The 23,082-nt window shown below is 31.5% G+C and overlaps 1 protein-coding gene across 1 annotated transcript; it reads right to left on the bottom strand.

The window, feature by feature from the left end:
• Nucleotides 1-486: 486 nt before the first annotated feature.
• On the bottom strand, nt 487-22,797 carry LOC119832676 (chaoptin-like). The gene is made up of 6 exons (XM_038356385.1): nt 22,597-22,797; nt 6,141-6,317; nt 5,082-5,226; nt 4,893-5,003; nt 1,808-4,800; nt 487-1,286 (listed from the first exon to the last, which is right to left on the bottom strand). Exons 2-6 carry the CDS (start codon nt 6,313-6,315, stop codon nt 1,000-1,002), a joined length of 3,711 nt encoding a protein of 1,236 aa, XP_038212313.1. The 5' UTR covers nt 6,316-6,317; nt 22,597-22,797; the 3' UTR covers nt 487-999.
• Nucleotides 22,798-23,082: the final 285 nt, after the last annotated feature.

Raw genomic sequence — 23,082 nt, 5'->3', positions numbered from 1 at the left:
AGATTTTTTATTAGTTTCATAGACGAAGGAACAGTTTTAATACGAAATAATATATTTGAAACTTCCGTCGCATTTGGAGATTGAAATATAATGATCAAACCATTATCCAATATTGTTATCCCCATAATGCGATTTATAGATTTGGCTTCCTCCCGTTTCAGTCGATATAGTATTATGTATAAACACGTAAGAAACATATTCTTACTTGTTGTGTGTTGTACAATATAGATCCATAACTAAACAAAATTGTTAGAAGCTAAATAAAAAGGCTTTTCATAGAGAACAGGAGAGGACTGATCTGTAAACAATACCATTTTAATTGAATACCTAGCTATTATACAACTTTGTATGGGTTACGAATTTTGATTAATACAGCAAGGGATTTATTTTCGTACATAGGTCAAATTTTGAACCAAAATCGGATGTGAAAAGGAATTAGACGTTTAAATAAAAGTGACAGTAATTAAGAAAAAATATTTAATATACATATTTACAAGATTTATAGTATGTAATATATGCAATACTTTTGCTTTAATGGTCTTTCATAATTAGATGGCCTACAAAATGATATATTTAAACATAACAGTAAAGTAACCTACATTTATCTGCACTGTATTTTCTATAAACTATTTCGAGAGAAATGGAAACAATGAAAAATAATATTGTGGATACATCCAGGCCGCATTTAATTTTTATGATTATGATATGGAGACGATATAAGCTTTGTTTAATGAAATTTAAATCGAAACAAAAAACTTTGACATTTTCTTCGTAAAATAAATTCATATTATGTCCTTAACAAAAAAAGGTTGGACAGATACGTGTTAAGTAAAACGTACAAAATTTTCCACTATCTACACGTTTATACAATGCTTATAAATTTATCTTATTCAGTAACTAGGTATTACATATACTTAAGATCTTCTACCATTACTTTAATTGCGTAGTTTATTATAATTTACAATTATGTACACACTGTTCATAACAACATGAGCATTATCATCTAAGAACTAAAATCCAAAGACTAAATGTTATTTTGTAAATAAAATGAGCATAATTGGGTTGGGCGTCACTCGATAGAGCGCTGGCATGACATTCAGCTTCATCAGCTCTGAGTTGGAGGAGTAGTACTTGCTTTCCGACCTGGTCTGTGCACGTGGCACTTCTCACTGCCCTTCGGAGCTCAGCTCCAGCTTCATTTTCTTGAAGCCACCTTCTCAGCCAAGCACCAAGCCACGCCAGACCACATTCGCAACGAAGAGGGTTTCCAGTCAGAATCAAGCCACCTACGCAATGACAAGGGTACATAAATAATGTATTATTCAAACGCAATTTTGCTGGGCAGCATTTCGGTAGGTCATTAAGAATTAAAACTCGTTACAAAGATGTTCTATTTATATGTAATATACACTTACTCGGCTCGTTCATTATGAATAGATTTTTATTTCAGTTGTCATATGTATATAATGAAAAACAGCATATATACACATATATATATATACATGTGTGTATGAAATATGTTTTTGCTACTGTATATTTCATTCTATGAACTTATCAATACACTTTTGTAAGAGTTTATTTATGTATTCATTCTTTATTGCTCTTCTGGATAAGATTACAAATTTTAATTACCAATAATTGATTTTTGTGCGAGTTTATATTGTAATTACACTTTTAATGCACAGAATTGGTCCTAGGTATTTTTTTATTATTATATTTATAGAACATAAAATAACGTTGTGAAATCTAATATTTTTGTGTAAGGAAATGTTATCAAAGTTCCAATGATTGTTGGCTATGTACGTACCTGAAAGCAATTTTGTCGCTACGTGACTCCAGCTCGTAAAATTCGGGTAGAAGATAGCCGGATTAAGTCTCGTGATTTGATTGTAACTGATGTCGATGCCTAGTTGTGGAATTTGGCTTAGGTGCTTCATAAATGCTGGTGGCAACTTAGAAAGAGACGTTTCTGTTATTTTAATAAATATCTCTTGGCTGTTAGCAAATGGTTCGAATGCATCATCAGTTATTCTCTCCAAGCTCAAACCTCTTATTTCTAAGTATCGTATTTTTCTCGTGTCAATTCCATGCAGCTGGTTACTCATCGTCTTATCTTTCCAATGTATTACTAATTTATACAGTGAGGGAAGCGAGGAAGTAATGTTTGCGAGACGGAAAGTGGAATGATTTATCGTAGACCAAGTTTGCAGGTGTAACGAACGTAAAGATGTTAAGGGACGGAAAGAATCTTGGTCAAGTATGTCTAAATACTTCAAGCCATTCAGATTTAAATGTGACAAATTACTTAATCCTTTGAAACTATTTGGCGTAATTCTCACTACGGGATTATATGAAATATCCAATATATTTAAATTCTTCAAGTGGATCCACATTTTTGGCACTATAGAGGTAAGTCTGTTGTGGCTAAGATCTAAGTGACGAAGGTTTACTAATCGTTTAACATCAGTCTCTTTAAAACTATTAATGTAATTAGAAGTCAAATTGAGACTCGTTAAGTTTGTTAAAGGTAGATAAGGCACTGACTTTAAACTTATGTTTGCAAGATTCAAATGCCTCAAGTTTGGGAGGTTGTGAAACAGCTCCTTAAAGTTTGCCTTTATAGAGTTGAAACTAAGGTCTAAACGACGTAAGCCACCGAGACTCGAAAACGTGTTATCTGATAGGACCGTGAGCAGATTGCTTCCTAAACTAAGACTTGATAAGAATTGCGTGTTGCGAAATATATTACCATCCAAATACTCAATTCGGTTACCAGAAAAATCAAGGTGTCGGAGAGTAAACCCAATTTGAGAGAGCGCCGTCACCGGAAATAAAGATATTTCATTAAAACTTAAATCTAAATGTTCTATAATTGTATTTTTAAAAACATCTCTAGGTAATAACCTAATATTATTATGGTCCATTTTTAAATATCGTAATTTTCTTAAATTATAAAATTGTTCGACTGATAACTGCGATATGGCATTGAATGAAAGATCCAGTATTTGTAATGAGACAAGGTCGGAAAATGTTTTTCTCTTTATTATACTAATACTATTTTTATGTAAATCTAATATTTCTAAGAAGGCGGACTGACCGAACGCTTCGCTTATTAAATGAGTTATTTTATTGTGAGATAGTATAACATGCCTAATAGTAAATTCCACAGCAATAAAAAAATTTGTTGGCACTTCATAAAAATCATTGTAAGAGCCATCAAAAATATTAATAGAAATTGGAACATCTCCTTCTATAAATCTTATATTATTTCTACTTACATTTAGGGTAAAAGTTACGTGTTCGTTGGAAACATTATGTAACGAGTTAAGATACAAGTAACTAAAGTTGTTACGTTGGAGTTCCAAAACCTCCAATTTCGGTAAATTAGTAAACGCCTTTGTTTCCATGGTATCAATTATATTACCGGCAAGAGATAAATATCTTAAATTTTGCAAGTTTCTAAAAGTATGCTTCTTAATGCTATTTATTCGATTGAATGATAAATCAAGGTTAGTTAACTCTGGAATACGACTGAAAGTAGTTGATTCTATACAGCTTATAAAGTTATAGGACAATCTCAAGTTACTTAGTGATAAAGATACATTACTATAATTTTCGTCTACAACAATTTCCACAATTCTATTATAATCTAAATTTAAATATTTTAGATACGGAAAAGTGGCAAGCTCGGTCATTTTCAGGATATGAAAGTCGTTATTGTCAAACGAAAGCCAACTGAGATTTTCAAAGCCATCGTCTATTTCTATTGGAAAATAGCCACTAAAAAGCGTCGAAGATGATTCCAAGACATGCAAAGCGCCCGTTAAATTAGAGAACGACTGAGGATGTACATAATAGAGATCGTTAAAACTTAAATTGATTTCTCTGACGGGCATGCTTACAGGAAACACATTATTAATAATTTGGGAAATTCTGTTACCCTTCAAGTTTATAGTCCCAAGTGAAGTCGACCAATCTCGGAACTCATGGGGTAGCAAATTAGATATTCTATTGTAGCTAAGGTCAAGATAACGAATGGAGCCCGGATCAAGTGCTTGGAGCGTGGAAGGAATGGAAGTCAAAAAGTTTCCAGCGAGCGAGAGCGTCTGAATACGACTTGGGAGCGGAGGCGACTCTTCTAGCTCATTGTAAGCTAAAGATAAATGTCGCAGTCGCAAGACCTGCACGAGACTGTCCGGCAAGTACGACAATTTGTTGTGTTCTATTTCTAAATGTTCCAGAGAGTTTTTCAAAGCAATAAATATATCCCGTGAAATTGAATTCAGTTTGTTGTAAGATATTGATAGTCGTTCGATTCGATTGTTTGTAAATAACGATTTAGGTAACGTTGTTAGTTCATTAAGGTCTAATATTATCTGTCTAATCTGTACCTCTCGAAATAACAGCATTTCTATGGAGCCATTTAATTTGTTGTTACTTAAATCTAACTTTTCTATTTTTTTTGATTTGTTATGTGCACATGTGAAATTAACATCAAAGGAGATTAAATTATGACGTACATGCAGCACTTGCAATCTTGGAAGATTAAATATTAAATCACAGGAGAGCTCATGAAGAAAGTTATTTGATAACTTTAGGGCCGTAAGCGATGGAGGTAAGGAATCATAGCTGATGCTGCGAAGATAATTGCCATCCAAGTCTAACTGAAGAAGGTGGTTTAAAGCAGTAAGTGCTTGTGATTTTAGTTGTGAAATTTGATTGTTGCTTAGTGATAAACTAGTCAGCGTGTCTTCCAAATAATGCCACCTTATTTCTGGCCCGACGCGCGCGATGTAATTACTGAAAATCATAATTTTTGTTAAATAATTCTTGTTTATTTTCTATGATAAATATACTAGAACTGTAATTCATATGATCAGAAATCAACTTACTTCTGTAAATTTAACCAATTTAATACTCTTAAATCATTTAGGCCCTCTTCAGGTATTTCTGTAAATTCGTTGTAACTCAGATCTAAAGAGGCCAAGGAACTTGCCATGGAACTGAAACATATTATATGAAATGACATAAGCTTGATGAAATATTATTAATAAATAATTTATAAGTGGAAAAGTCATTACCTAAGGGCGTGTGTTTCGATGTAATGTAATTTATTTGCTACTAAAACTAATGTTTGTAAGTGTAACCCATCCAGAGCACTCTCAGTTATAATTTCTAAATGGGACATACTTATATCCAGATGCTGAAGTTCTATTCGTGGCCAGTCTGAAAACAATACATTAATTTAGACATATTTTATTATTCAGTTCATCATATTATATATGTGAATTCAGCTCAATTTCAGAAGACAACAAATTGCTTTTAACGTCCGGATAAAGTCTGAGTTATTTATAGTTACAAATATTTAAAGCAATATTACCGGCAGTTGTTTCATTGTTTTATTAAATTACACGACCTTTTAATGCATTTTCGACTGCTATTGCTTCTTTAATATGAATTGAATATAGTATTACGTAACATTAAAAGGATTTATGTCGTCTATAAAATTAAAACGAGATGTACGCATACAGTATTATAAAAATCTATGTTACTCTGTGCGAACATTAAAGAAACAGCAAGAACTAACACTAATTTAAAGTGAAATTAATGTTTTCTTCGCGCGTAGCATCGAAATTAATGTCAGTAGCATTTTGTAAACAGTAGGCTAGTTCTTTATCGCTACTTAGAGAAGCCTCTCTGCTATAAAGCCTAGGTCATCAAACATAACGTTTATAGTCTGTTTAATAGTTATGTTAGGTAATATTATTTTAGGTTCACGTATAAATTATTTATTTGCAACAGATTTTATTTAAAAAAAGAATAAACAAAAATTAATGAGAATCACACATAAAAAAACAAATAATATTAATACATAATAAACAAACATGTTTTATCATATTTATTTTTTTAATTAATCTCAAATCGAATTATTTATTAGAATAAATCCATATCTGTTAAAAAAAGTTATTATACTATACTTTCCGAAGGTTATATTATTAACTCTGTCATACTTTAAAATGGTAGTATTATTCGGATAGGTGTAGATTAGTGGATTTTCTCATATTCAAATTTTTCACCAAGTGATGGAGTTATTTGTTGAATCCGCATTATATATTTGTTTCTTTACCATCTAATCTTACCTGGAAACCTATGCAACGGCACTGCAGTGCAGGACATATGAGCGAACCGGCAGGAGCACAATGGGCTTCCAGCGCATGGCTCCAGCCGTTCTGGGGCAAGTGCGCCCACCAGCACGCACGCAGCCAGCGCCGCGACCTGCAGCGCTCGCCGCCCGCATCCATCGCCCAACACCATCACTGGAAATGTTGCTTTTGTATATTCAGGAAATATACAAGTGGTGTATAAAATTGAGACTAAATGGATTATTGACTGGGAAACAGAATCTATAAAAATATAAACAGTTTTTTGTTATTTTACTGTAATACATAATAGAACAATGGTAATATTTTTATAGTCACTAAAACTTAATGTCAATTATATTTTTTATAAAAAGCAAATGTTGTCAATGTCTATGAACTGGATTTGAAATTGATGTCGTTTTGAATTTAACGTGACTGCAGTTTAAGGCTTTTCGTTGATATGGTTCTATTCAACGCTAGTTTTAACTTATAGTAACTAAAGCTATGGAAAAGTAAGGACAATACGTAATGAAGAGCAAATATTTGCATAAGAACTGGCAATTTTCGTTAAATTTTATATAAACTTCGCTTTGTTTCAAGGTTTTAGAGTAATTCCAAAGCAACATTACCGTAGACTTGGTGCACTGTCGCTAGCTCATTGAGAGACTTTTTAAATACTTAATTCAATAATTGAAGTAGGATTTGGCCTTTTTCAAATAGCTTTCATTACGATTTTCTGTAAATAAATGAACACGTAAATCCTTCATCAGTCTCGAACCTTTAATGAGTACCTCCTATTAATTAAGCAGCTCTTATTTGAAATCTTTAAAAGTTTGAATTTCGGAAGGTTCTTTGGCTTAAAAACCGAAATGAATTTTAGTAAAGGTTTTAGTTAACCAGGGCACAGCCAAGATTAACAAGTTGAAGTGTCCGTGACCTGTTTGCATTTTCCGTAGCGAAACAAATTTCTTTAAGTTCCTAACACCTACAGTTTAATAACTCTGCGACTTGGTTTTAAACTTGCTTTTTAGGAGCGACGATTAATCACATTTTCAGAATTTACTATAGCATACTTTCAAATAGCAAAAATATAGAGGTACGTTCACTGTTACCTGATGTTAATCACTTTCTGATAAAATACAACGTATAGTGTACATTTGGTTTGATATGCACGTATGTCGTGCACACACAAATATAAACATACTGCATTTTACATGTACGAAGCGGCTCGTAGGAGCGGTGTATATTTGGACAAAACATGGCTAAATGCTGTTGTGCATTCGCAAATCAAACACTTGAATATTTTATAATAACAACTTAGATTACTCTTTAGCATTTTGGGACTGTATTTTCCAGCACAGCGTATTGCATATGAGTAATGCTCCAACGTTTGAAATTAAATCAAATTTAATTGCTAGCACAGAATTGCTCATTTCTCATTATTTGAGCCGGGGACGTATTCTATTTGGCTTTACCTTCATTTAAGAAAATAATACTTGCATAATAATGTAATCCGTAATATGTGATGTGTTTTGTGGAATAAATAAATAATATTAGATAGAAATTTTATATTACGTTAACTGTTCGACAGTTCCAATAGACGAAGATTAGTTATTTAGAAAATGATGTGCGTTTACCAATACTTAATAATTGATTTATTTAAGTAATAATAAAATTTTAAATTACATATTTAATATGTATACACATTCTTCTCCAGTTAGAAAACCGCTTATGAAAATACTGATAAAAATATTGAAGAATATATACCCTGATTAGCCGCGGCGAGCAGCTAGTGCACCTTTGTCAGGTTATTAGTTTTCACAGAAGTCATTTCAAGCTCTTCGTATTCAAGTTAGCTGTAAATATTATGTACTGCATTCGGTTTCAAATCAATGTATACCTGTTATGCCTTTTCTACTTTTATCTTACATAATGTTTTAAGTAGGTATATAATTATTTTTCTACAAAAAAGGTCACCGACGTCCCTGGGGGGAAGGTAAGGTAGGCTTCAAATTCTAAAATGGAACCAAATAATACAGTTTCCTATGAATCATAAAAGGAATCATGCAGTTGAAAATCCAGGGATTATCGAGAAACAAAGCTAAAAAATACACTTGAATTGAGAACCTTCTTCGTTTTTGGGTCGTCGCTTGCGTCGGTTCCTTTTAATGACAAAATGCATGCACATAGGTTTGCGTCTTGCAGTGAATTTAAAGCTGTGGGTAAGACTGTTATTTTATTTTTCCTATTTTAATTTTGAAAATGTTAGTGTAATCAAAATGACAGCTCAGACAAATAGGGAGGAAGAGAGTTTTTTTCGAATTTAGCAACAAAAATGCTCTATGATTTTTTTTTTTTAATTTACGCGTCGATAATATTGTTCCCCATGCTTAGTATATTTATCGCATTTTATTCTTGTTATCATTAACGAAAATTTACATTAATTATGAATGACACGAATATATTCGATTTTCATTGATGATTGATACGACACGAAATGTTTCGGAAGAAATCCGATCCACTTAAATATTCGAATATCAAGCTTAGACACTAGAATTTAATGGAGCGGAAAAGCACGAATCAATTGAAAGCACGATTCTATTCATTGCATATGAAGAAAAATTCGATGCCTTTCCAGTATTTAAATTCCACATAAAATCCTTCTCCTTCTGATTCGTTACCTAATACGTCTTTAACTAAGAATAAAGTTGTTAAAACTCAAAATCCTCGAAAAAGGACCGTATCGTTCATACTCGTACAACGAAGTCCATACACAATATATGAATTCTGATATTTAAGAGATTGTTGAACTTTACAAAATTGCACACGTTCTTCTTATATGTTTATTGAACCTGTTTGTAAATCAATGGCGTCAATAAATTTCATTTATAAACTATGGGACTGAAAATATATTGCCCAGCTTAACTACGTTTGGTGCAATCAAATGTGTTACATTTTGTATTAATAAATTCCGAAGCTCAAGCGCGAATGTGTTATTTTTATTACGTGATCAGGGTTTTTAATTCTATTTCGCCATACTTTACGTCGGATGACTGTTAACGAAACTGTTTAATAATTCCCCACGTGTCACATGCAAATAAACGTTTATCCAATAAAAGCCAGCTTTTAACTTCGACTAGCACTTAAAAATGTAAAACAAATTAAACGCAACCCTTTCTGTTCTCATGTAAAAATTTTTAAATTTAATCTTAGCAACGTCCTGCAGGCTATAAATATAATTTAAATTTATTGTATTTTGGGGCTGAAAAATTTAAATATACAATACTGGTTCAGTGAGCGAGGCTTAAAGGTTTATTGCCTTATAGGGTTATACGTTAAGCATCCTAAAAAAATGATTATACTATATTGAATTATTTTCACGCTGTCACAAGGTAGCAAAGGAAATAACATTTGGACGCGTGCCAGAAGTTCGCTGGAACGCCTGCACCGCAGCACGATTCAAAGACTACATTTGTGCATTGCTTTTCTTATGCAAATAAGTTTGCAAATGATTTTGCGAATTTACTCTGATGGTGTTGTATAGAGATTTATATGATTTACGTATTAGGTTTATTTCATATGGTTAAGCTTTAACGTATTATTTGAATAAAAAAATATGTAAGACGTAAAAGTAGAATATTGAATATTGTGAATTGAGAACATAGATTACGATCCAAGATGGATTTTACGTGCGACTAGAAGAATTCCTTAAAAATGATTTCAATGGAAGGCTTTAAAATATAAAAAGAATTATATTAATTGGTGAACCCAGCAACGCATATGACGTGACAAACACAAAAAATGCAGTCGAATAATTAATCTCCTATTTTCTAAAGCGATTAACAATAAAGCTACAACAACATAAATATTTACTAAGTCTATATAAATGTATATTATCAAATTGTTAACATAAACCTGTTACATTTAGAGGTATCCGTATAATAAATAATAACTGGATATTATAGTTCATTGTTTTCATGCTTATAAAAGCTGCTTATTATTTAACGCATGTGGTCTGATGGTAGTTAATCTCGCAATGCTCTATTTTGGTTTTGTTTATATATAATAATAATACATAATATTAACTAGCTGTGACCCGCGGTTGAAACCGCGTAAGTGCGTTTCCCGTAGGAATATCGGTATAAAAAGTGCCTATGTGTTATTTCAGTTGTCCAGCTCTCTACGAAGCAAAAAATAGTATTATTATTCACCAATAGATGTCAGGAAAAAAAAAACACGAATAAAACACGAATATGACATTTAAAGGTATAAGATAAAGACTTAAACAGATTTAGTAGAAGCGTAAATGAACGCCTTATTGGCTTGGTAGGAAGTGTGTTAGTATTGCTATGTAATGAATCCCAGGGGAGATTAAAAAAATAAAATTTTGATCTTGAACCTTACTATAAGTGAAACAAAAAGAAACCATTTCGCCTCGTCTTGGAAACTGTAGTTAATATCAGATAGGTATGTATTTGATTTTTTATTAAAATCAATTACTGAACAACATGTTCCAGTAAAAAATATATAACTATAAAATATACCTATTGTTATTGTTGTCTCAACGTTTGTTGTAATGTGATGTAAAGGAAAATATTTATCGACTCAACTATGATGTAGTCGATGTGGAAGTTTATAATGAGACGTGATCTGAGACGAATGTTGTTGGATATACAGAAAAGTTTCAATTCTGCTTAGCTGGCTGCGAGTTGATTTCTAATTGCCATTATTAGCTTGGGCTGCACTGTTTTGTTTGAAACTATTTTAAATGCACGAGTGATGTATGTATTTTACAATATTTTGTTCTGAATATAAGTACAGTGCTACCAAAAAATCTTTCTAATGGCAAAAAAATTGCTAATTATATTTATTGAATTGTCATTACTCATTGTTGACTACTTTAAGTGCTTTGTGTATTTGATTACAGTCTGTCTAAATTGATAAGTGACATGCGGATTATTATTCTAAAGGTTAATTATGATTCTAAAAGTTTCATTATCAGCGACGGAGACGACATCCTTCATTTTGAAAGTTGGTGGCATTGTAGGTATTTATTCTCTTTTGTATACTTATTTATCTATAATCACGGCAGGTATTAATAAAAAGTAAGGAACTAACTATATTATTGACCTTGTACTTTCCTATGTTCATATATCGGCAGTGGCCGGCGGGGGCTAGAATCGACTTCTTGTATGAATTTCAAGTAATGTTTACAGCTATCCGTCGTTATAGACACGTATTTCGCTATATGGTCTTATTGTGATTGTCATTACGAGTCAGGGTTTTTCATCAGACATTAATACAAAAGTTGAGTGAGTTATTTATATATATTATAACATGGCTAGATTTCGAATTTCGAATTAACCATTGGAATATATTTATAATAGTACAAAGTTTTCTTTAACAACACAAAAATATCGTTCTAATTTAGCAATAATGACACAACATTTTGCATATTTTTCCTCATTTTCTTGCCTTTAAAGTGAAGTTCAGCGCCGATAAAATCTCATTATATTGAAATATAATCTGAACTGTAGCCAAATAGCGTTACTACATGGAAAAGCAAGATTCAATTTCCTTAACTCGTTTGTTGATTGGTTAGTTTCTACAAAGAATACAATAAAAGTGGATTATTATCTGGTTTACGTTTTGAAAAAAAAATGAATTGACTGTGCTAGTTTAAATTCATATTTACAAAAGCCATATAACCTTTTTCAGTATATGGAGTAATCTCTCTACATTATATTAACACCACCAAAGCAGTAATCACAGTATTCGAGTTCTAATGTAGCTTATGGACTCAGAGAGAAAATGTAAAATTTATGAAATGTCGCAATAATATACACCACGGAAGCTGCTTTTATAAATTCCTTATTGGTGAAACTTTTGAGAGTTCCTAGTTTCATCTACGTTCACTACTTTGGCGGATACTTAAACGCAAATTACCCGGTAATTTAAAATTCTTGGCGCTATTCATGAATAATATATAACCCCTAATGTTCTTTATAACAAAGTAATTTCGAAGAGCTATATTATTTAAACGACTTTGAAGTATGTTGTAATATACAAACAGTATTTGATTTATTACTATCGATTGACATGCAATTATTTTACTTTAAAGTTAAATAAAATTTCTTATTTATGTCGATGGACGATGAGAAAGCATATTTTATATTGTACAAGATGTAGAAGTCAAGAGCCGTGTGTAAAATAGTTTTTACATCATACTAATTTTATAATTGCGAAAATTTGTGAGGATCGATGTATGTGTATGTGTATGTTTGTTACTCTTTCAAACACTGCTGAACCGATTGCAACGAAATTTGATACGTGGATAGCTGGGTAACTGGAATAACACATAGGCAACTTTTTATCCCGATATTCCTACAGGATACAGATTTACACGAGTGAAACCGCGGGGTGTAGCTAGTATAATATAAATATAATACCGGGTGTAATTGCTAAGTTATATCAAATGAATTTGATAATACTAATGACAATAATATTTTTTCAAAATAAAACCACAAATAAACAAAAAACTTTTATTAAAGATTTCCATACATTTAGTACAGATAATAGAAAGGTTTTAGTTTCTTTATTTCATACACTATAACATAAATAGAAATGATGTCTTAGCAAAAGTTTTTCAGCCTGATGGGCATTTCCTGTCGACTTATTATAATAGATATCTGGAACATCTAATGCAAAAATCAAAGACATCTGCGATTATTCGAGAGGGAAAATATTTGTCTATATAAATTTATATTATAGTATAATAATATATATAATTTATACCTCTCCCTTGATTTTATTGAAAGCCTCCATTTTGTTCACGTTCAAAGTTCACGCGAACGAAGTGGCGGGCATCAGCTAGTATTAAATTATTTTCAAAACAACACCTTACCCATTACCGAAATAGATTAGAAATTGAATACAATTAAAATTTTTAGATTTCACACATTTCCGCTAACATACATAATAAAAACCAAGCAGGTACCTACCAACTAATAATTTACAAAGACATAAAGCAAATAATAATTTTATTTGATATCATCAACTTTCTTATAATATCAATTTATCATCACTTTATAAAAAATATGCGTATGAAAAGGTATTTTTAGGGAACAGGCATGTGCGGGTGTGTATTGTATATGCCTGATGTAGGTACACATTCTCATATTTTCTTCTCAGTTTCACAATAAGGGACTTTCGGACAATGCAAACTGTTCAACATGAAATAACACGTCTTCTTTAACCCTCTTCCTACACAAAAAAGGTTTTTTCAAGTAATGAGGTGCTCCAATATTACTGAATTTTTAAATACCCATGAACAAATTTACGGTTAAAATTAAAACTAAAACAAAGAAAAAGTATCAGACAAAAAGTAGACAAACAACTAAACTACATAATATGGTACAATAGCATTCATTTACTTTTCAGACGATTAACGGAAAAGATTCTCAAGGCGACGTGAATGTTTCTGTTTGTATGACCGCGCATAAACGCAAAACGTTTTACAGAGCAATTCTTCTTTCATAGATAAGGTATACCTCGATATTGGTCCTTTATAGACTTAAAAAAATCTACTCTAAGGCAAAGACATTTCAGTTTTTCGGTGGTTTAATTTTCGTGTCAAAAAGATTCATTACACAAAACCTGACTGTATATTGTTGTATTAATATTCACTCTGTCCAGATATACGGCGTCGTGTTTTTAATTTAGGTGAATTTTTTAACCAATGTCGAAACATGCTAGCTACCTTTGCAACCACATACACAAACAAGAGCTTTTACTCCTAATTACAAAGCATACATTCCGTATATTCTGTATTCTGCAACTTGCTTGAGTTTAATTTTACCGCATTTCCTTTGGAATTAGTTAGATATATTATTTTCTCGTATTTAAAAGAAGTGTTATAGGTTCTGGCGATTTTGAATAAGAATATTGTTTACTAGAGTCTCATACTTAAAAACGTCACGTACTAAATGCAAGTTTTAGGTGTAGAAATTAGAGACATCTCTTTAATTTACGATTATTTCGTATTTAAAGAGGCATGTGGGCTCAAAATGGTTGTTGGTTTTCCTACAAACAAAATTGCATAATCTAAGGTAGATAAATGAGTCTGGTTTAACTGCTTCGTTAAGATATATATTATTTATTTTAAATTAGCTTCGCCGCGCGGGTTCACCCGTGGGCAAGTATTTATATTGCTCAGGTTTAATATTGACGTATTAGTTTTTACGTGAAAAAGTAACAAACATCAATCCATCCACACTTACAAACTTTCGCGTTTATGATATTAGTATGAAATATAAAGTAGTTATATCGTTTTAGTACATGCAAGTAAGCATCTAATTGGTCAGGGATTATAATTAGTACTATTTAATAAGATTAACATTCCAAAAAAATTCTTTAGACATTAACTTGTGTCTGTATGCCTTATACAAATATTTTAAAATTGCTGCCTAAACAATTAATAGAATTTACAGCATTTTTTAAAAACTGTGTGTTAGTTCCATTCCAGTGAGTTGCTGTGATCAATATTATTATATAATGTAGCGACACAACCTACAAACAAATCGATTCATGTGACAAAACTATTGGCCGAAAATGGGTTCATTTTTTTAAATTTGTCTTGACTTGGCATGACATCAGTAAAAAATTTAGGCACATTAATGACTTGACGTGACATCATTAAAAAAAATTGTGCCGGACTAAAATATTCTGGAGATGTTGAAAGTTTGTTTTCCTGAAATCTGCCACGGATATTACATATTCAGCTTTTATTATAGCGTTGACCTCAAAAGGCCGCAAAATGGAAAGGATGAAGAATAAACAAAGTGAAGAAAGAAATTAAAAGATGAAAGCGGCCGTAAACGAAGTGCTTATAATGAAAAACGGAGAAATTATTTTAAGATATCTAAAACGTAATGGTATCGCACTGGGATTCTAATATTACGAGTTAAAAGATGGAGTAATTATAAATTCACCTCGCATTTTGTCATTATACTAGAGTACAAATGTGGTTTGTCTCATCAAATAATGTTCTTAAACAAAGCGCAAAATACCACGAAATTAAACTAATTATGACTTTGAATTTATGTTAACACGATGTACTAAGCTGATTATATTGAATTAACTACTCTTTATGGAAATTCTAGACGATTTGTAAATTTAATAAGTCAAAATCGCAGAAAATGTACCTAAGATAAGTAAATATGATGTAGAAAGGAGCTATAAATTCATAGCTTGAATGAACTAATTCTCGAAACAAAACATAATATTGTCTATATGTCTAAATATTCACAAAGAAACTATTTGTAAGATATGAAACATAGTATCCTCTGTGTCCAATTATCCTGATTACATTTATTATTACTCAGAAATAAGTAATAATTTGAATAATATGGCTTTTTTCTTTTATTAATTTACAAAAAGATAAGGCAATAATAGTTTAACTTTGAGTTTAATCTTAAATATGGTCCCCAAACCAGCAACAGATTTCGCGACTATTTCTTTTCTGGGTAATAACTAGTATAATGTTTAAGGTAAGTGTATCATTAAGCACTCTTCAGCTCCATTGGTGGGTCGAGTAGTGGTGATCTTCCAAATATGCTTACACTTAAACATTGTACTTGTTTTCAGCCCGGATTAAATGATTGCCAAAATTTGCGCTTGCAAATTCTGCGCCTCCTGGACCAATACATATTTAGCAATTGTTCTAATCGGTGCTTAGCTTTATGTGAAATATATAAATTAATATATCGACAAGCACATAATTTATTAGTATACTATATATACTCATTTATTACACGTTTTATCTGACTTCCAATAACAAAATGTTCTATGCAGTGTGGCAGCGCGGATTTTCGACGTGTGGTGCTGACTGGAAATATGGCGCCCTTGTTAGGATGCCGTACTCAAAGGGAAAATAGAACCATATTAGTAATACTTCACTATCCGTCTGTATGTACGTCCGTCTGCTACTAGGCTGACGGACTCTAAAATATGCATGCTATTTCGAATACATAAGTATATTATATTTTCCGAATTCCGTTTCATTTTGTAAATGGATTGAACTATAGTGTGCTGAAGATCAAATCGTGACTATGTCACAGCATTAGTACGGAGAGTTCGACCAGCTTCATTTATTTAATAGCTTTAAAAAAAGCTCTTATGGAAAAATCATGCAAAATTTAAGAAAAAAAAGAAGTTTACGATACTCTATGATGTCACTCACTTTTGTATTCGACGTACAAAATCATATTTTACGGATATCGGGCTGCCATGTTTGTATTGCTGGGTTGAGATGTGTGATAACTTGTTTTAAAAGTACAGTAAAATTATAATATTTAAAGGCGGTAATAAATGGTGTGATAATTTTAATATTCAATGAAAAATCTGCTTTTTCCCAACACTTCATGTCGTGAACAGCTTTAAACAAATAGATCAATGGTTATGTTTGTTGTATGACTTACGCAATTGGTTCACGGAATTACAACATAAAATAGCCAATTAACTGTATGAAAATCTCAATTAAGACGACAGCAGTTAACTTGCAGTAAAATAATTGTTCACATTAATAATAACAGTCGTAGCAAACTATAAGAAATCCAATAACTATTAATGACTTCTTTTTAGAAATCTATTTAAAAGTTTGCTGATGAAAATCTGTGTATAACCTTTTATCCACTCGGAAGCGTTTTATTTTTTATTGATGACATTTTAATGGTTTTAAGCACGATCGTTTCATTCGACAGTGGCATGATGAATGAGTCGACTATAAAAATGAAATTTATTAACCCCGATAGCTGTATCATATAAACGCAGCTTTGTAAGATAATATGTGAATAATGAAATAAAATTATGTATCCCTTTATTCATATTTCCAACTGATTTCTAGATTTCTTTGATTGTATTTGTAATGAAACGGTTAACCTAATCTATGATTATCCATACCTACTACTCTTTTGCTACAATGGAACTATGAAATAGTTTTATTGATAAAATATTCCATGACCATGCAAAATTCGAATTTAAAAATGAACAAGGGACAATTTTACATAGTGTTTTGTTAATAATAGTAATAGTCAATTCATGACACATTAGATTGGACGATAAAAATCATTAGTATTACCTGATCACTCACACGCTTGCAAGCATTTCTTTGTGTACGAATGTTTTCGCCTACGTATAAAAGAAATAATTGCAAGGTCGTCATACACTTGAAGATTGCATAACAGTGCGAATGTGTGTGTATTGTGTATGTTCTTTTTGGAAGTATATTGGTTCGCCTAAAGTCCTTCACCCAAAATTATTCTTCCTAACTAACTAAATTCGATTCTGGTACGCTTTTGCTCCTGCTGTTTGTGCTAACAAGCTGTGAAAGTTCAAGTTAACTTCGCCGCACCCATTTTCTGGTACCTTCATCTTAATCCTTATCGATTTTATTACAGAAATAAAAAGTAGAAATCTATTAAATTACTCCTTGTGTTTGTTTGAAATGTAATATATTTCTCCCATCACTAAATAATATCGAAAATCTGCTTTATTTATATAATGGAATACTTTTTATGTGATTTAGTTTGCCAATAACCAAATTCCTACAATCACCAAAGCAATATTTATGAAACTCGTTGCGTATTCTACCCACGCTGTATTGACACACAAATCCGCCCATTTAGATATGAATATTGCTTTAATTTTTTTTTGTACCAATATATCTGATGCTGTTTGCAGTTTTAAATAGCTATACGATATACACATTTTATTTATACATATACAACAAACAGAGGTAGAGAGGGATTTCTACAAGTAGGTACCATTATTAATATTGAACATATTATATATGCAAATAAAAACTATGGACAAAATTACATTCCTTTCCAAATAGATTGCCGACTTTAAATTGGGAAGGGATTAAGAAAGGATTGGCGAGAGGATTAAAGGAAAGGACTGGGAAGGGGAAGGAAAAGGATATGGGCCGCCGGCTCCCCCACTCACGAAACGAAACGCAGCAGAATGCTATTTCACGCCGGTCTTCTGTGAGGGTGTGGTACTTCTCCGGTGCGAGCTGGCCCAATTCGTGCCAAAGCGTGCTCGACTACCACATACAACTATTACAAATAATCTTTACCGTTGTACATGCACGTGATCTCTAAGCGATATCTTGCTGATATGCATCACGGGCGAGGCCGGGGCGCACCGCAAGTATATTATAAACCAATTATTATATAGAATTATAATAATTGATTTCATTAGCAAATTATACCTGATAGATCGTTCCTAGAAACAGTGAATTTCAATACCACAAGTCACTTCTACGAATTGATATTTGCCTTAGGGCAATAACGTGAATATACAGGATGTGAAAACAAACTTTCGATTATTGGTATTTGTTTACAATTATTCAGATTACATATATTAGTAGTAATAATTATTAATAACCTCACACTTATTGGTGCTATAATAATTTTAATATTTATTCATTTGACTAACAAAGGCTTATAATTAATATAAGACTCGGATGAAGGAATAAATAAATTTGTTGACTCAAAAAACGTCTCCATGGTCCCTTAATAACAAAATTGGGAAAGATTTTAAGAAATTCTTTCTCTGAGTGGGTGGCAGGAAAGTTAACATGGAAGTTTTATACATTTCAACCCTTCGAAGAATGCACGGATCGCTAAACGTACATTTTAATATATTTTTAAAATACAGCGTGGTAATAAGTTATTACACAACAATTCTAAAGATAACAAACACATACTGCAATATTTTTAAAATATTTGAAGAATTATGTATACGTTTTTCAACATTTAAAATTGTAATATTTGGTGAATTTAACTTTTATATAATGATATGGTATATACTATATAATGATATGGTCTCATTTAGTAAATTACATCAGTATAATACTGTAACAAATAAGATGGGTGGCATTCTTGATCTTGTTTTAAGTAATGCTAGTAGCAGTGTACGAATAATACAGGTGGGTAATGACACACCACCACTTGTCCCGATTGACAATTATAATCCAACTTTGTTGATGAAATTATCGTAGTTAAGATTACGCAATATAAAGATTTCTACAGTATCGGAATAAACGAAACGAATGGAATTTCCGAAAAGCAGATTAAAATGAATTGTATGCGCCATCATCCAACATCCATTTTCAGTCTTTGGATTGGGATGATGTGTATTCCAATACTAGTGTAAACAGCACAGTAGACAGTTTTTACACAGAATTATTTAATTGTTTTGATAAATGCGTTCCAAAAAAGAGACATTGTATGAATAGTTCACAATACATTTTTCCGATTTGGTTCACCACAGACGTTATAAAAAGTACAAAAATTAAATATTTTAATTTAAAAATATATAAGCAGTTTGGTCTACAATTTAACTTTGAAATGTTTAAATATTATAGAAGTCAAGTTAAAATGCTTATCGATCAGGCTTATCAAAACTGTATTAAATAAATATAATTTGCGTATTAAATACGACTGTTATGGTGTTAAAGTAAGTGGTATTGTGGCCGCAAATGCGTTCGCAACATATTTTCAATCAGTATTTTTAAATGAAATACTGAATCTAGACTATAACGAGGCTTTACTAGTATCCGGTATCTCATCGTCAAGTATTTTTATTGACTACATTTTAAAATCCGATATAAAGTTTGCAATTCTGCGCCTTAACCTCATTCGGCAGCAGGACCAGATAACATACCTCTGTTTATTATTAAGAACTATCAGTTTTTATTGAACCTCTTCATTACATATTTAATCTATCACTTCAGACAGATACGTATCCTACCGTATGGAAAACTTCGCGTGTTACATCAGTTCCCAATAGTGGCTCCGAAGAGAAGATTCAAAACTATAGACCTATCGCGGTTTGTCTACTTGCTAAATTACTAGAAATTATTTTGAACCATCACATTTCATGACAAATAAGTTTTCGATTATCGGATTGCCAGCATAGTTAATACAAAGGATAATGTAAAAAGATAATAATCTATAATTTCTATTGTAATGAAGGCTTTATGCCAAGTTCGTCCATGATGAATTCTGAAAAATCAAGTATAGAACATGATATGTACAATGAAACAAAAGTTAAGGTCTAGTTTATAATATACGTTCTAATGATATCGAAACCAATTATTTCAACGGTAGTCTCTAATTAATATATAATTATAGATACAAAGCGACATTGTACTTTTCTTATTTGAAGACATCACAATTATTCGTTGTACCTTGGATTATATTCATTTTTGTTATTATCGCGTATTAACCGAAACGAGTGGCACGAGGTATTTATAGCTAAAATTGTATACATATTGCATTATATATTGCATTGTATCAAAAATAATATGATTCTAATGGTGTTATAATAATATTGAATAAAATTTACAGAAGGAAGTAGAATCAAAATGCCCAAATTCACAATGTTAAAAGCCAATAGGCGGCATAAAGCGTTTCTCACTATGGAATACAAAGGTTTAAGTATGTCAAACGAGTTAAACTTTTTTCCAACAAAAGTAACATTTAGCCGAGTTCACTATCAGGAATTCGGCAGGCGTACTGAGCGGGGAGTTCCCACGGTTATCCAATGACACCCGTCGTTTGAATTGACTAATGGACTACGAATCGTTTTAGCCTAGTGGTAGACATTTTAAATGTACATAATGTATATAAACTAGATCTCTACGCTTTTTTGCAAGAGAATTTTATAATGAAACAAGAAAAAGGCAATATTTTTTTTGTTCGCAAAATTTTTCTGTTGATATTTCGTTTCATGTAACTGTTTGACTTTTGTCTCTGTACGACTCCATAATAAACTATTTTATAATTTAGTTTCACTTAGTTTTGAAATAGCTGGATGATTATTAAATCCAAGAAAATTGAGAATTCGTCATTGTCTGACTTTACAATACAACGATAGGTATTGTACCTTACAAAACTTGTTCACAATTTTATGTGATCTGCTACAGAATAGATGATTTTAAAGAAATATATAATGTACTATGTATATACATAAAAATCGCAATGATATTTACAGTTAATGTATACTATATACTAAGCAAATATTAAATAATTGATAATTAATCTATAACAAAAAAGTTGGTACTCTAGCAATTTTACATATTAAGCTAATTACTATCTCTTATATTATTCAACTAAAGTCTAGTCTACTGTTGAAACGCAAAAACCAATTTTTTTCAATATATAATAATCAAATAATATACTTAATCGAAACTTATTCAACCACTGAAATTGGTTCAGAATGTTTTCATTCAATGAGTATCTATAACCTAAGGACAAAATAAACCGTAAGAAATAAGCTTTAATATTTGATTATAGCTTTTCTTGCTCCCGTCAGGATTTTATATTCGTAAGAAAAGCCTCTTTGCTGTCCTTAAGGAAAAATAAACAATAGTTTCCTGTTTTATTTAAGCACTCGGTTCTAGCATCGTTGTTCTAGCTTGTAGTCTATGAAAGCGTAATCGCAAACACAATGAGGTATACTGTCTTGCTGCCCATAGTGCTGCACTTTCAGTATTTACCCTACAACTTTATAGAGCATTTATACTATCTCGTTTCATGTTCAGCTCTAAAATTCGTTGCCTCGAATCATTCCGAAATAATATATAAAGAAACATATTTCTCGTTTTCTTATGAGATATTAATGTTATTGTGGTTATTATATTACGGCTCATCTCACTTGAATAGAAAGGCATTAAGAGGAAGCCTCGGGTCTAGATTGCGTTTGAATGTATAAAACATTGTTTGTCATGTTTCATACTTTCATAAATATAACATTAATATATTTAAATTTATCATATTAACTATATAATCAGCTAAAAATAAAAACTTAAATCAATAATTTTCGAAAAAGATACCTCATTTTTACAATTATTAATTGTATATAATAAATAATGTTTATATTTAATTAATATTTAATACATGAATATAAAATCATTAATATTTAATAACTTTTAAAGAACATTATGAATATTAATATCTTTTGTTATAATTGTATGCGTTTAACTTATAATTCTTGCCAATTTTGAATAAAATAAAATGTAATATGAAAGTAATTTTCATAATTGCAAATCTTATTGAAAGCGCCCGCTCTAAAGGCTATTAATAAACTAGGGCTTGATGAATTGATGTTCTAAATAGGACGAGATAATATAATGATGAGTCTGTACTGCCGGCAATCAACAAAGTTTCTGTCATTGAAAGAACCGTTGACAAATAAGAATAGAATTTAGATGGCAACATTTTATTGTAGTTACAATTAGTCAATTTATACGCGAGTCCGAGTACAATTTCTTTTATCTAAATATTTGCTTCAATAATCTTTCATAAATTTATTCAATACAAGATACTTTTCTAAATAAGTGTAATTAATGTACGATCAATAATTTGTTTAAAACACAAGAAATACTTACGAATAGTTAATTTACAATCACGTCACATAATCACAAATGCAACTAAATCCAAACAATTACAGTCGCATGAAAACTGTTTGGCGCAATTCATCCGTCACTCGCGTACGTCTGTGCCATTAATAGGTATCGAAACATTTTGAACTTAGCGGGGCGCAGTATGTCGGTGGTGAGAGCGCGCAGATGTCCGCTTACACGTTCAGCCGGATTCAGACTGAGTTCCGAAGGCAGTAAGGCCGCTATGGGCGGGCGCCGCGCCTTCCATCCACCTCAGCTACCTGGCCAGACATGTTTTACTATGCCGTAGTTATTCTTTCTTGAGATTGGTTTTAGATATTAATTTCTCTTTGACATAACTGTTTATTCTTATAGAATGTGTGAATTGTTAGTTGAGAATAAGCTGCGGACACATTTCTTTGTCATATTTGAATCTACATTCATAGCATAGCTTTATTTATGTACTAAATACAAAATAAAAAAATATAAAAT

Source organism: Zerene cesonia, chromosome 15 (assembly GCF_012273895.1).
Source record: "Zerene cesonia ecotype Mississippi chromosome 15, Zerene_cesonia_1.1, whole genome shotgun sequence".
Lineage (NCBI taxonomy): Eukaryota > Metazoa > Arthropoda > Insecta > Lepidoptera > Pieridae > Zerene > Zerene cesonia.
Note: the sequence above shows the minus strand (reverse complement) of the source record. Positions and strands in the feature narration are given on the sequence as shown.